At 42.1% G+C, this 14,869-nt stretch overlaps 1 protein-coding gene across 1 annotated transcript in view; it reads right to left on the bottom strand.

The window, feature by feature from the left end:
- The window catches only part of Iqgap2 (IQ motif containing GTPase activating protein 2), a 314,540-nt gene that overhangs the window by 177,743 nt on the left and 121,928 nt on the right, over positions 1 to 14,869 (bottom strand). The window contains exon 3 of the mRNA XM_012517419.2: positions 482 to 638. Within this exon, the coding sequence (XP_012372873.2) occupies positions 482 to 638 (157 nt within the window). The remainder of the gene's footprint in view (positions 1 to 481; positions 639 to 14,869) is intronic.

Genomic DNA, 14,869 nt, shown 5'->3' with positions numbered 1-14,869 from the left:
GTAACACAAAAAAAGTTAGCTTTATTTAAACATATGTGAGAAAGAATTCTTAGCTGACTACCTGACATTCCTTCTCTTTTTATCACATTGGTCCCAATTATTTAGGGTCACAAGTTCAAGCCCATGCTGGGTATTTTATTCCTTGATTAGAACTTGGAGAGTAATAAATGTGCTGGTGGTAAGACAAGGAACGATAGCACCCCTCTTCAACATTTACTGGCACTTAGATTCACAAATGACCTTGAGGAATAGGGGAGGCATTGGGAGGCCCAAATATCAGAGGTTGCTTAGCCTCTGACTGAAAATAGCAATACTTTGCTTTTGGAAAATTGCTGCTGCCTCAAAAATGATTACTAACAGGCTCCGAAGCACCCCCACCCTTATTTCTTATAGAAACAGCAGGAGTTTAAATAGGGGAAGGAAATGAAATACCAAAGTTTCGCTTTTTGCTGGATGCCAGAATCAATTAGATCTTGGTTACCTTATAGCGTGTTTGTTCCACATCATAGATCTTTTTCTCTGATACCATTTTCGGGGCAAAGAACTTGGCTAACTTCGCAAGGTAAACTCCATTCCGGAGCCCTTCCTCCAGCTCAGTGGTTGGTGGCAATTCTTCAACTAAGCAGACCTCCATCCACCTAAAAAGATTGTACAACGTTAGCAGTAACTCTGGCGGGGCCACCCTCTGCACATGAGAAGAGCAGAGTTTTGGGGTGTATGCTGGGGAGCAGGGTCTCTGGGAGGGTCTGGCAGTGTCCTGGGTGGGAAGTGAACAGAGCAGAACAGGAGATGAATGTGGGCATAATAGCCCTGAGGCGCCAGGCTCCCTTCCCAGCCAGAGCCCATCAGCCCCACCTTCAGCTGGGTCTCTGCCAATTCTCTTTGGTGCCAATGAGGGAGAAAGGCCAAACCATTTTTTATGGGTGGAATTAGTCCTGCTGACATTAAAGAAAAAATAACTCCAAGTTTATTAGCCCTTGGCAGAGGCACTTCTTGTGGGGCTTGTGCCCTGGGGAGAGCACAGTCCAAAGTACCAATCTCCACAGTCGCCTCAGCTTGGACATGACTATAGGGCAGGCAGGCAGGCAGGTAGGCACAGAAAGGGGCACCACAACTGCAGAAAGCAGGTGAGTCTTCTCTATGTAACATATAACCTTTTTTCCAATGCTGAGAATGTATTAGATGTTCTCACTTTTGGGGGAAAGTAAAGTAACTACACAGTTCTAAAAATCATCCAAGATCAGACTGGACTCAGGACACTGCACTGGTATTGCAGCAGAGAGAACTCCAGGGTCACTTCTGGCCCTAGGGTGACCTGGGGGAGAGGCCAGGCCTGTTTACACTCTCCCTGGTGTGTAGAATAGAAAGAGGAGAAGGCATATGATCTTAAATGACCACCACCTGCAGGAAGAGCCAAGATTCAGGCATGCATTCTCAGGAGGAAACCTGCCACCAGCCAGGGTTCACACACAAGTCCGCATCATCCAGGCAGGTCCCCTTGGAAATCACCGACACCAAAACGTCCCATATCCTCTGCATCTGGAGGGTGGCAATACACTGTGCAGAGATGCTGCCAGCTGAACCTAATCCAACCTGCAATACTTAAAATGTCTGTGCTGCTTGTAGCTCTTGATGGCATCCTTCAAAGCTCAGTAAGCTTCTAGTAAGTAGAGTAATTACGGACCACTTATAAGGCACAACTAGAAATGGAACAGATGAGAAAATCTAAGCATAAGCACTACCTTTAAAGAGCATTAAATACTGTATAGCTGGTTGCTTAGTATGAGGGTTTGATTCCCAGCATGGCAAAAACAAACAAATCTACCTCTGTGTGTGTGTGTGTGTGTGTGTGTGTATGTGTGTGTGTGTCCACCTGTCTGTCCGTCCATCCATCCATCCACCCATCCACCCACCCAACCACCTACCTATCTATCTATCTATCTACCTACCTACCTACCTACCTACCTACCTACCTACCTACCTATCTACCTACCTACCTACCTCTGAGATGATAATGCAATTTGAAGGAAAAACCAGAGAACGTGTGAAAGAGACTGTGTCCATAGTTACATGGTAAAGCACAATAAAAGAGTCTGAGAACAAAGGAAAATATTGGTTAAGCACCAGAGTAATCAGTAAAAACATCAGGAAGGTGGTGGGATCTGGACTTAGCCTAGAGGAACAGAGATCTGGGACGACAACAAGAGAACCTGCAGCAGAGAACAATAGCCGTCCAAAGGCCTAAAAAATCAGCATGCTGCTAGAGAAAAGCCATGGGCCTTGGGCATTTGGGGCTCCCAGGAAGAAAGTAGAATGGGCACCTACCATGCACTGACAGAGGAAGTGAGCTATTAGAGACTAGCCCGGGAGGAGGAATGCTGACATGTGTTGCCCCAGGGAGCTCCCAGCAGCTTCACAGCGGAGAACTGACACACCAATGGACCACAATGGTTACAGCAATTTAATCACTAATGGGTACCTCAGAGACCCAGGTTTTTTTTAGGCCTCTTCCACTGTGAGGAGCAAACACAAAGAAATGAGGAGAAAAAAACCAAGAGACATCTCAAGGAAAGCTTAATAAGACTTGGTAACAGCTTGGTGGCAAGGGGAGCGGGTTTAAAGCAAAGAGAAGTAACACAGGCCAGGGAGAGGGATGGGACACAAGGGAGTCCCAGAACTCAGCCACCAGGAATGGTGCAACTACAAGCTGGTCCTCTAACTTCTGGGACCCCAGGTCTCTCCTCTAGTAAATGTGGGGGTGGTGGCAAGGAGACTGGATAATAAAATTCTTCTCAGTTCTAGTGTCTTACAGGATGATGAAATTGGAAAAGCAATTTCATCATTGAAAAAAGTGATGAGGATCAACTTAATTTTCCACATATCATGAATGTCTTAGCAACTTTCTCACTGCTGATAGAAAATATCGGCAGCCAGAACTTAAAGGAGGAAAGATTATTTTGGATCAGTTTGTAGAGGTTCAATACATAGTTGTTGGAAGGCAGGACATTATAGCAGAGGTACATAGCAGAGAAGAAACAGTCCATGACAGGGTGGGAAGGATGCCGCAAGTCTTTCTTTCTTTCTTTCTTTCTTTCTTTCTTTCTTTCATTCATTCATTCATTCATTCATTCATTCATTCATTCATTCTAACCATGCTAATAAGTTTGTTGGTTGGTGCCACCTACACACTTACACCTTTCTTTTTCGGTGAATCTATCACTCACACTGAGAACTACACTAAATCAATCAGCAGATTAATTCAGTAACACACCCATTATTCAGCCACTCTCAAAAGCCCAAGCTATGAGTACATGAAGTTTAGGGGGGATATTTAGATATGTCACAAAAATGAATAAGGTGAACAAGGTGTATGAAATGAATAGGGTGTATGATCTTTGCTTCAAATAAACTGAAATAAGAACATCATGGATGTGCTAAGTTTTAAAAACGTGATCAGTAGTAATGCTTCCCTAAACAACACATCAGGGCACACTAAGAGCTAACACACTAGAACAAGCATGTCAGTCAGCTTTCTGACATTATAACGGAAAACTGAGATAGCCAACTCTAAAGATATAAAGTTCATGTTGGCTCATAGTTTTGGAGGTTCTGGCCCAAGCTTGGGCCTCTGGAGGAGGTACTGGATGGCGAAAAAGGAGTAAGTGGTAGAGTCAACTGCCTCATTGTCAGGAAGCAAATGACAGAGCAGGGACTAGGGCTCCAAGTTCCCCCTTCTGGGTCATCCTACAATGACCTCAGGGCCCATCCTTTCAAAGGTATAGCACACTTCTCAACAACACTGCCCTGGGACCGAGTATTTGATTCACAGGTACCAGGGCATGCTCAATGTCCTGACTACTGCACCACCTTAAACTAAATAAACTCAGTGCTGCCTTATGTCGTTTCACATTGAAACACAACCTATGTTTAACCAATAATGTTTTCACATATTTATTTTATTTTATTTTATTTATTTATTTTTATTTTTTGGGTGGAACTGGGGATTGAACTCAGACCCTTGAGCTTGCCAGGGAAGCACTTATTCCACGGAACCACCTCTCCAGCCCCTGTAAACTAACATTGCCTTTTTTTTTTTTTTGGCAGAACCAGGGATTGAACTCAGATCCTTGCATTTACCAGTCAAGCTCTTATCCTACTGAGCCATCTCCCAGGCCCCTAATGTTTTCAAATAATTATCTTTAGAAAAAGTTAAAAATTTTCACAAAATTTTTAACAAATACTTTATAATAACCTGTAATTGGAGTATATGTGTGTGGTGGAAAAACTGAGAATTGAGAACAAAGGGCAACTGAAGTATGTTTACAATTTGGACTTGATTTTAAAAAGAAAGACAATCCCTTTTATTTCTGTCTATATGAGAATACATGTGCAGTCAGTAAACACTGCCTTTCTATGGTCCTTTTTGGGGATATAGGTCAGTGGTATAGCACTCGTCTGGCAAATGAAAGCCCTGAGTTCAACCCTTAGCACCACAATAACAAACATACACATAATGGGAACTCAAATATAGTTATTAAGTGAAGGATCTAAGTGCTGCAATTACATTATAAAATTTATTGGAATGTGGGCAAAGATTTATAAAATACTGCTTTTAGACATCAATGGCAATGTCTCCTTTTCACTGTGTTGCAGCCAAAAGATGATGCTGTTATCAATGACAGTGTTTATGAAGCACAGCACTATTTTAATACTGGATTTAATGTTCTGTGGGGATTGTCATTTAATCTTCTCAAGCACCCTGCAAGGAAAAGGTGCTATTAGAGTCACCATTTGCAGATGAATTTTTCATCTACTTTTCTCAGATCCTGATGACTTTCTGAGATGATTTCTCAGTTCTTTTGAGGCTCACAAAAGCCAAAGCCACACTTGAGAAGTGAAATAACCTGATAAAGCTTCTAAAGGCTTCTGAGTGTCTAACTCCAATTTGTAATTTCTTACTAGTCACCTAACAGAAGACTGAAAGTACAGGCCCCCAGCCTCATACAAAGCAAAAGTGATAACAAGGCACCCCCAGCCACTCTGAGCAGAAGCAGGAGTCTCATGCTTGGAGATTCAAGTGCTGCTATGGTTTGCTGTACAAGGTCGGAGGACAACAGGCTTGCCCTCTTTTCTACCTATCTGACCACAGGCATCATAAGTGGTCCAAGCTGCCTCTTGTGGGATTTGTGGCAAGACAGATGGTGACTATTGGAGGCTGAGAGACTATGTAAACAGAGCCACCCACTGGGGATCTCCTGCAAGCTTTACCCATGATCCCAAGGACTTTCCTGTGAGTATTCATCTTGGAAACTCCTATCAATCACTGGTCGGTGTGTGGTCAATAAACACAAGGCTACTCTGAGACCAGTGACACCCTGCTGACAGTCTGCCAAGGGGCACTTAACACTATTCTAAATCTAAGAAGGTATCTCCCAGTGCAGCATGAACAAAGATGTACAGACTTCTAAAATAGTGTATGTCATGATCATGTAAATGTGCTTTTATAGTAAACTTAGTTTCTTTCTTTTTTTTTAATGTAAGGAAGAAACCTTCAAGCACAGAGTGTGTATTATTCAACCCAAAGGCTGGGAGACAGCTATGAGTGGCTGCTGGGCCAGGTCTGTATCTTCAGTTCCACATCTTTGTAAGGGTGAGGGCTGGGATTGACCATAGGTAGGGGGAACTGAGTTTCACTGTCCGTACGCTAACCTCACAAAACTTCCCATGGATTTGCCTCTGCCCTAGACTACTCTGCCCTACATGCCAGAGCCCACGGCAACCTTGAAAGAGAATGTGGAAGGACTCTCATGAACCTGTGGCCAGGAGTAACTTTAAAAAAAAAACCCTCATCCTTCCCAACATTATTGAACCTCACATGAGCAGGAATGAAACTTCCATTGCCATCCCAACCACAGAGGCCTATGTAGTACTTGGCCAAGTTCTAAGCATGACTTTTACATTCTATCAGGGATCACACTTCTGCAATTCTAGCTGCAGAGTCAACTGGCTGAAGGTTTAGGTGGCCTGGCCATGTGATCACTGCCTGTATGTAGTAAAAAGTCACTTAAAACTCTGAGCATTGGGTTTTAGTAAATTATAATGAAACTTAACATGATGGTATAATTATGTTCTTCATTAACATCTTTGCTGATATAAAACCCACATGCCATACCTTTGCCCACTTAAGACATACAATGCAATGGGGCACAGTATACTCACAGCATTGATAAACCATCCCCATTATCAGTTTTAGAATGTTTTATTGGCCTCCAAAAGAAATTCTACACTTACTTACTGCCATTCTTTATTTACTCCCAGTTCTTCCATGCCACTCATTTACTCTCTCCCTGTAGACTTATCTAGTCTGAATATTTCATATAAATGGAATGATATACTATGTGGCTTTTTTGACAGTCTTCTTTTACACAGCATACCATTTCCAGAGTTCATCTGTAGTGTAAGGATGCATCCAAACCTCATACCTTTCTATTGCCCAATCCATTGCGTGGATATATTTACTTATCAATTCACTAGTTTAGGGGTATTAGTCCCCACCTCTTCACTTTGGGTTATTATGAATAATGCTCTACAGACACTAGTGAATATGTTTTTAGAAGGACATAGTTGTCAGTTCTCAGGCTGATCCTCAAGAGTGGAACTGCTGGTTTGAGTAATTCTAAACTTAATCATTTTAGTACTGCCAGGCTGTTTTCCAAAACAACTGTGATGAAGATTACAACTTTCAACACTTACCTGTTTTTCTAATTATAGACATCCTAATGGCCACAAAGTTGCATCTTGTCTTTTCATTTCCCTGATACTGAATGGATATTCACTAGTACTGAATGTCTTTTTATGTGCTCAAGCCCACTGGTATGGCCTTAGAGAAATGTGAATTCAAATCCATTACTCGGGTTTTAGTTGGTTTTCCTTTCTTAGTGATAAAAGTTCTTCATGGGCAGGGGAGACAGCTTGGTAGTCTAAGGGCCTTGTTGGCAAGAGTTTGATCTCTGGTACTGCATGCTATACGGGCCCCACGCATGCCAAGCCAGCCCTGAAACTGGGCCTAGTGGCGCACATCTGTAATTCCAGGGTAGGGGAGGCTGAGACAGGAGGATCGCTATGAGTCTGAACTGCAAAGTGAGACCCTGTTCAAAAAAAAAAAAAAAAAAAAAAAAAAAAAAAAAAAAAAAAATCAACCAATAAACCTAAAAACAAAACAAAAAATTCTTACAGTACCTTTTGTAAAACAAAAAGCTTTACCTTTTGATGTACTTTTGTACTCATATTTTTGGTGTCATTTAATAAATCACTACCTAACAAAGGTCACAAATGTTTGTTTTCTTCTAAGAGCATTATAACTTTTAATTTAGGTCTCTGATCCCTTTGAAATATTTTTTGTATACAGTGTCAGGTGAGAGTCCAATGTCATTCTTTTGCATGTGGATATACAGTGGTATCTCAGTCTGATTTGGTTCCTGACCAATTTGTTTTTATTTATTTGTTTACTTATTTATTATTCTGTATATAAGGCAGGGTCTATAGGGTCTTACTACGTAGATCTAACTCATAGTGATTCTGTTTTCAGTCTCCCAAGTGCTGGGATTACAGGCGCACGCCACCATACCCAGTCTCAATTGCCATCTCAGCATGCCCTGTGGGCAGGGCCAGCATGTCACACCGGGGATCGAACCCTGGCCACTGCGCTTTGCCTAAGCAGGTGCTTTAGTCCACTGAGCTATCAGGTCAGCCCTTGTTTTACCAGAATCATAGTAAGAGTTGAGCTTGTGAACCAAAAGCCCATGTAATTATCTCAGCACCATCAGCAGCAAAGGCTGCATTTATCCAACTGTCTGGGCACCTTACAATAACAAATCAGTTGACAAGAAAAGCAGATATTTATTTTAAAGTTCTCAATTCTATTCCAACAATCTATTACTTATGTATAGACATTACAAATTATAAAAGTCAGGCAAGTCTTTCCATGCTATAAAGAGAATGTGTTCAAATCAAAAAATCCACAGAAAAGAAAATTTCAATTGTCCCAGCAGCCCTCCTGCCACCTTTCACCACTACTTTCCTGCTCTGTTTATTAGCCCACTACACCAGCCCCACTTCAAAGTCAAAGCCAAAGGATCTCTTCTGAGCCCCTGAAGGGCTGCTAGCGACCCTCTCTTTCCTTCCCAGTGTGGAAGGAGCCTGCCTGTATTGCTTACTTTCTCTTCTTTCTGCAGGTAAGCTGGGCATCACTCCTGTGCCTCAGAAGAACAAAATGTGAGTAAGAGAAATTTCCTTTTTAATATTCAAACTGTTTTTGGCCAACCTGTGGTGTGTGTGTGTGTGTGTGTGTGTGTGTGTGTGTGTGTCTGTGTCTCTGTGTGTGTGTGTGTGTGTGTGTGTGTGCAACTGAGGTGTATATATGTATCTGTATGTGTAAATGTATGAGAGCCAACCCATGTGAAAGCAGAGGAGGAAAAAAGTAAGAAAAAAAATGACAAAGGAAATAAAGAAATTTCCAATAATTATTCTGTCTTTCAAGGGGGAAAATAAAGGTCACAAAAATTCCAGGGCATGTGATACATTTCTTTTGTACTCTGTTGTATTTTACATATCATATGAAAGTTGTCTTGCAATATTTTGAGTTGTTGTTCAAGAAATTGCCAACCATAAATCTTGGTCTACATCAAACAGTGCTGTATGGAATAAACGTGCCAGAGGTAGAAGTGCTGACCAAGCACAGAAAATGTGTTTTTCTGCATAAGCCTCCTTTATGCAGTTCTCTGTTTGGTAAATTTTCAGGTATCATAAGTCAATTTTCCCCCCAGTGTTTAAAAAAAATCAAATGTGATTATTTTGTTTTATAAAGAATATAAAGAGTCTAATCCTTCTTATGTATAGAATAATTGGTCACTCTTCACCATCTGTGCCATAATAAAATAAAATAAAACAAAAATAAATAAATAAATAAATAAACCAAACCAAACCAGAAAGCCCACACTAAGTTTACATGGGAAATGTATTCATTAGTTATAGATGACACCAAACTGTCACCACAATTCTATCAACCTTCTGAGCACAGAGGAATGTGAACGTAGGAGAAAACACACTGCAAAGCTGATGCAGGCAGCCACGGGCTGCCATCTTCTTCTCATAGAAAACATACTTGATTTCCTACAAGAAAGTGATATAAAATAGTATTTTCTTTAAAATATAAAAGAATACACGACTTTGAGATGGAGCAGGAATGACACAGACCTTAGGACTTATTTCCCATTGCCTTTGTTAGGATGGAAATGATACAGCCCAGTTGCTGGGTTTGGTGAATAAATACTTCCCAACTGTGTCCCTTGGAATACTGTCAGCACAATGGTAATGGAAATTCCTGGTAGAAATACAGTGTTCTAGTGATTTTGGAAGCTAGCTCATGTGAGTTGTGACCTCGGATATTTAGCTAAAGAAAGTTTTAAATCTTTTGGCCTTTTTGAGGCAGGCTTTTGCTACATAGTTCTGGCTAGCCTTGACCTCACTTTGTAGCCCATGCTGGCCTCAAACTCGCAGCAATCCTCCTGTTTCAGCCTCCCGAGTGCTGAGATTACAGGTCTGTGCCAGCATACCTCTTAAGCAGCAGTGAAAGCACAGCCTGGGGCTGCCTGTTGCTTACAGTAAAACACAATAGGAGACAATGAAATTCAAGGCAGTGGAATTGTGAAGCAAAACAAATGAAACCTTAAGACTTGGAAAATTCTCTACCAGTCCATACTGCAAAACACTAGAAAGCATGTTCTTGGGGAGAACACCAATGATGTAGCTGGACACAATCACCCCATAAAGAGATCACAGCATGAATCACAGATCTAATTAAGGCATTGCAACAGAAGCCAGAGACAGAGATGGGTCACATTAGCAGAAATAAGACTAGCTTGGACTACAGGAGACATACAAGATAAAAATGAAGCAAAACTGCCAGACTTCTGGGGTTCTACAAGATGGACTAAGCAGTGTTGTCCTTCAAGAAGAGAATAACTTTTTCCATCCAAAGTCCCAAAGGTAGGGCCAAGCATGAAGCTGTGCACTCCTTACTTTCAAAGGATGAGGCTATCTGTGCTTGGTTTCAGTGGACCAAGTTACCGTGATCCAGAACATCAGTAAGGATGTGAGTAGATGCTGCCACCATAGTAGGCCAGGAGAATGGAGAGATTTAGTAAGCAGTGAGAATTATTTTCAAGTCTTAAAATTTAATGTACCATGCCCTGCCAGGTGTTGGGACTTAAACTTTAGATCCATGCCCCCTTTCCTCTAATTTCTCCTTTCTGGAATGGGAACACATATCCTACACTTGTCCCATGATAGTATTATGAAAAACAAATAACCTACCTCATTTCAGAGGTTTATAGTTGGAGATGAATTTCTGTCTTGAAGCAACTTATACCTCAAGTCTCACCCACCCTGATCCAGAAGCTGTTTAGAGGACATTTGAGACTTAGAATGGAAGCTGTAATGGGTGTCAATCACTGCGTATGAAAAAGACATGGATCTGGGGGGTGTAGAGGGCAGTGTTACAGACAGAACTCTGTCCCTCCCAATTTATATGCTGAAGTCCTAACTGGCAATCTCTCAAAGTGTGCCTGAATTTGGAGACAGGACCTCTAATGAGATGGTTAAGTTAAAGAGAGATCATGAAGGTGGGTTATAGTCAAGTCTGATTGGTATCCTTGGGAGGGGAGAATAAAGCCAAGGAGAGAGGATTCGGAAGCAACTAAAACTGCAGACACCTTGATCATGGATTTCCAGCCTCCGAAACTAGGAGAAAGTAAATTTCTATAGTCTAAGCCACTCCATCTCTGGCATTTTATTTAGGGTGGCTCAAGTAAACTAATACACTAGCTAAATCATCAATTGCCACCCCACATCCAAAACCCCTCAGCTAGTTGTATTTTGTCTTAACTGCCTTTAATATGACCTGGAAGATTATACAGTTATCTAAAATGCTTGGGCCAACTGTTTTAGATTTAAGAATATTTGCATAGATAGATAGATAGATAGATAGATAGATAGATAGATAGATAGATAGATAGATATAGATATAGATATATTAGGGATAGAAGCCAGGTCTAAACCTAAAAATTCATTTATGTTCTGTAAACACCTCAGACACATAGGCTGAAGGTGATTTCACACAGTAGTTTTAGTGCACCTTCATTTTAACTGTGACCTGTCACATAAGGTCAGATGTGAAATTTTCTTCCCATTTGTGACCTTGTTGTTAATGTTCAAAAAGCTTTAGAATTTTGGAACACTTTGGATTTCCATCCTCTACCATATTTATTTATCGAACTGACTTATCCACATTGAATGTAAACTCTTTTGAAGCAAGAGTCATGAGCACAGTGGACAAAAGAACACACTAACATTAGTATGCACAGCACTGAGCCCCAGCTCGGCCACTTGAGTTATGTGCTCTATGGCTCACAGCCTTGGCCTGCCTCAGGGTCCTTATCTGTAAGATGGAGACAGTAACAGTCCTGCTTTAAGAGCATTGTTGCGAGTTAATGGAAGGAAATACTAGGACCATGCCTGGTGCACAGGAATCACCATTGGTGGTAGCTAGTATTGCCTCTGACATCCCAGGACCACTACCATTCCCAGCTGCCAATATACAGTAGCCCACTGTTTGCACCTGTCCTTCAACACGGCTTCATGAGCGGCCCCTGAGACTCACCCCCTCAGGAAGCGTCCCTGTATCTCCCCTCATCACTGCCTGCTGTGCTCCTTGGTTACTCATTCCTCACCTTACAAATTCTACTGCTTTTGATAAGGTGCAGACTGAGATTGGATTTAGGAGGGGCTATGAAAACACATATGCTCACAGTGGCCAGGTTTGCACTCTAAGGAGGCTCCCACAATGCTGAGAATGCCAACGGCAAACAACCGCAGCTCAGGCTGCTTAGCACCTTGACTGGCACTTAGCAGATACTTGGCACTTACACAGAAGTATTCTTACACTCCTCTGATGAGACCAACATTATAACCCTTTAGTAGAGCAGCACAAAGAGAGGCTTAGAGAGCTAAGTGACTTTCTCCAGACGACACAGCTACTAAGCAGCTGAGCATAATTTAAATCTAGGTTGTCAGCAGTGCTGTACACATCATTACTACACTCCACTCTGCTTTGACAAATCCTTTGTGATCAAAGCAATGAACAGTGCTTACGCTCAGTTCCTAGGAAACTCACACTGCAGCCTTCTAAAACTAAAAGAAGCCAGGGCCAGAGAGATAAATCAGCAGTCTAAGTGCCTGCCTGGCAAGTGCACCGACCTGGGTTTGATCCCCGGTACCACATGCTATGCTGGCCCACACAGAGCTGACCACTGAAACTGGGTGTGGTGGTGCATGCCTGTAATCCTCCCCACCACTGGTGGGAGGCTGAGACAGGAGGACCACTATGAGTCAGCTGCCTAGTGAGACCTCTTACCAAATAAATAAATAAATAAATAAATAAATAAATAATAAAAAACAAAACAAATAAACAAAAAACCTAGAAGAAGCCAGTTTCAATCCAAACTGTGTTTCCCTAATGCAAAGTGTGGCTATGCTTCCATGCTAGCTAGCCAATGGTGTCCAGACTCCTTGGGACTGGCTGATGTTTCTAGAAGCCTCTGTGGAGCACAGCTGTGTGCTGGACCTTAGGCTCCACTAACCCCAGCTTCAACTCACTCCTGCAACTTGAGTGTCATGATTACCTTGAGCTACAACAATCTCTGTACCACAATTTCCTCTTTCAGAAAATTGGGAACAACACTAGTTTTAGCGGGTGTGACCATGAAAACAGATCACAAACATGGAATTACCTAGCTAAAAAGTACCCAGCAGACAACAGATGCTTCAGAAACCATTGTTCATACAAAGAAATAAAGGAAGATAGGAAGCCGAGTTGACTTGAAGCCAACCACACTGTCTTCCATGGAGCTGACCAACCACTCATTCCTGAACATGTAAGATCTACAATCTTCTAGCAGAGACCACTGTGCCACACAACGTCCTTCTGGAAAACACCTTGTCCAGAGCACCTCAGATCAGTGACAAAGTGGGTTTGTGTCATGTAGGTTCCCAGGAACTTGCTGCAGGTAACTAGGTTATCTCACCCATGTGCAGTGCAGCGAATGCACTTTCCACTTTGCAAGATAACCACTAGCTGGAATGCAGCATCAAGAAAAAAGAACCGAAAGTACTGGACAGCAGTTTCCTGACACAGGATTCTCATCTCAGGCTTCCGCATAAATTTGGCTTAAACACTCATCTGAGACTCGATGAAGCAGAATCTCCTGGGGCTTGTCTTGCACTGTGCACATGACCTAACCACAGAATAACCACTGCTGTTGCACTTTAAGCACTTCTCTGTCCTGGTGCAGGCAGGAAAATGAAAGCAGCAAGCTTCCTAAGATCACCGTAAACTTAATCAGCCACAGCTCTTTCCTGTCCCTTACTCCCCTTCTGACAGTCCAAATGTTCAATAGGGTAATTCAAGAGTGGAAATTCTAGAACATAAAAGGTATGCAGAGCTAAAGCTAAAGCCAGGCCAACATATGAGACACGATGTAGGGTTCCTTCCCCTCCGTGTCTGGTCTTATGCTCAGGGTAAGTCTCTCAGAGGTGGAGAAGGAGATTGAGATAGGAAGATATGTTCCTCTAGAGTCTCAAAGGTCAGAGTGCAGAGCTCTTAGCAGGTACCCTGAAGGAACAGCACAAGATGACACTACTGAAAAGTATAATTGAGAAATGTCACTTCAGTGTCATCCTCCGCGCCTTCCTCTTCTGGTTAAATCCTACATCATTTGCCCAGCCCTTGTTGATTTACCCCGCCCCCACCACCAGCTGTACTCAGGAAGTGACAAATGGGGACTCACTAGATGCCATCAGTCATTGTCAAGAGGAGAATGAGAAGAATACAACATATGTTCTTGCAAATGCCTCCCACTTCGCTCTACTACCTCCTCCTCTCTACCGGCACCCAATCTCTACAAGCCATTTTTAATTTCCCTTCAAAAGAAATGTAGAAGGAGCAAATTAAAGGAGTGTGAAGCACCGTTTTCTTTCCTGTGTTTGTTATAGCTCACAGTTTCTGAAGGCCAGAATGAGGCAGAGCTGCATACAAGGCTCCTTCCAATGCCAGCCACAGTGAGGGGAAGGGTAGATGGTGGTGAAGCCAGGGCTCAGCTGGGGTGAAGTGGGCAGCTGAGCAGCAGAGTGCAGATGGTGTTCTCGGCACCTCGCTCCACAGACAGGATTGCCTGCTCCTGCGCTGACCATGATGGCTCTTGATAAGACCAATTCCTATGGTAACAGCTCTGTATATAACGCATTAAAAATAAACCAGCAATGCTGGAGGACAGACACTTGCGTTCACTTCTGGGAACAGAGACAGAATGTGGCAGCTTGCATCCAAGGCCACAGAATTTCTCCTTAGCTCTATAATTCATTATTTGTATTTTGCTGGCTAAATAACAAAATAATAAACAACAACAAGATCATGATGATGTTAAAAATCAGCAACTTCAAAGTCCAATGATAGGAAAGATTGTAACGTTATACTACATATATATATATAGATGAAAGACTACATGGCTTTAAAATCTAGGATGGTAATTTAGTAAAATAGAGGAAAACTGACAGGGTAACTTAAAAATAATTTTATAAATTTATGCACTTTTTGTTATTTATATCCACACTTTAGTTATGGAAAAAAAAATAATTTGGTTTAGGTTAGAATTCTGGAGTTTCTAGGGGCTGGGGAGATGGCTCAGTGGAATAAGCACTTCCCTGGCAAGTGCAAGGGCCTGAGTTTAATCCCTGGTTCTGCCAAAAAAAAAAA

The sequence above is a fragment of the Octodon degus genome, unplaced genomic scaffold (genome assembly GCF_000260255.1).
Source record: "Octodon degus isolate 3935 unplaced genomic scaffold, OctDeg1.0 scaffold00177, whole genome shotgun sequence".
In the NCBI taxonomy this organism is placed as follows: domain Eukaryota; kingdom Metazoa; phylum Chordata; class Mammalia; order Rodentia; family Octodontidae; genus Octodon; species Octodon degus.
The sequence above is the reverse complement of the archived record's forward strand: the minus strand, read 5'-3'. Positions and strand labels throughout refer to the sequence as shown.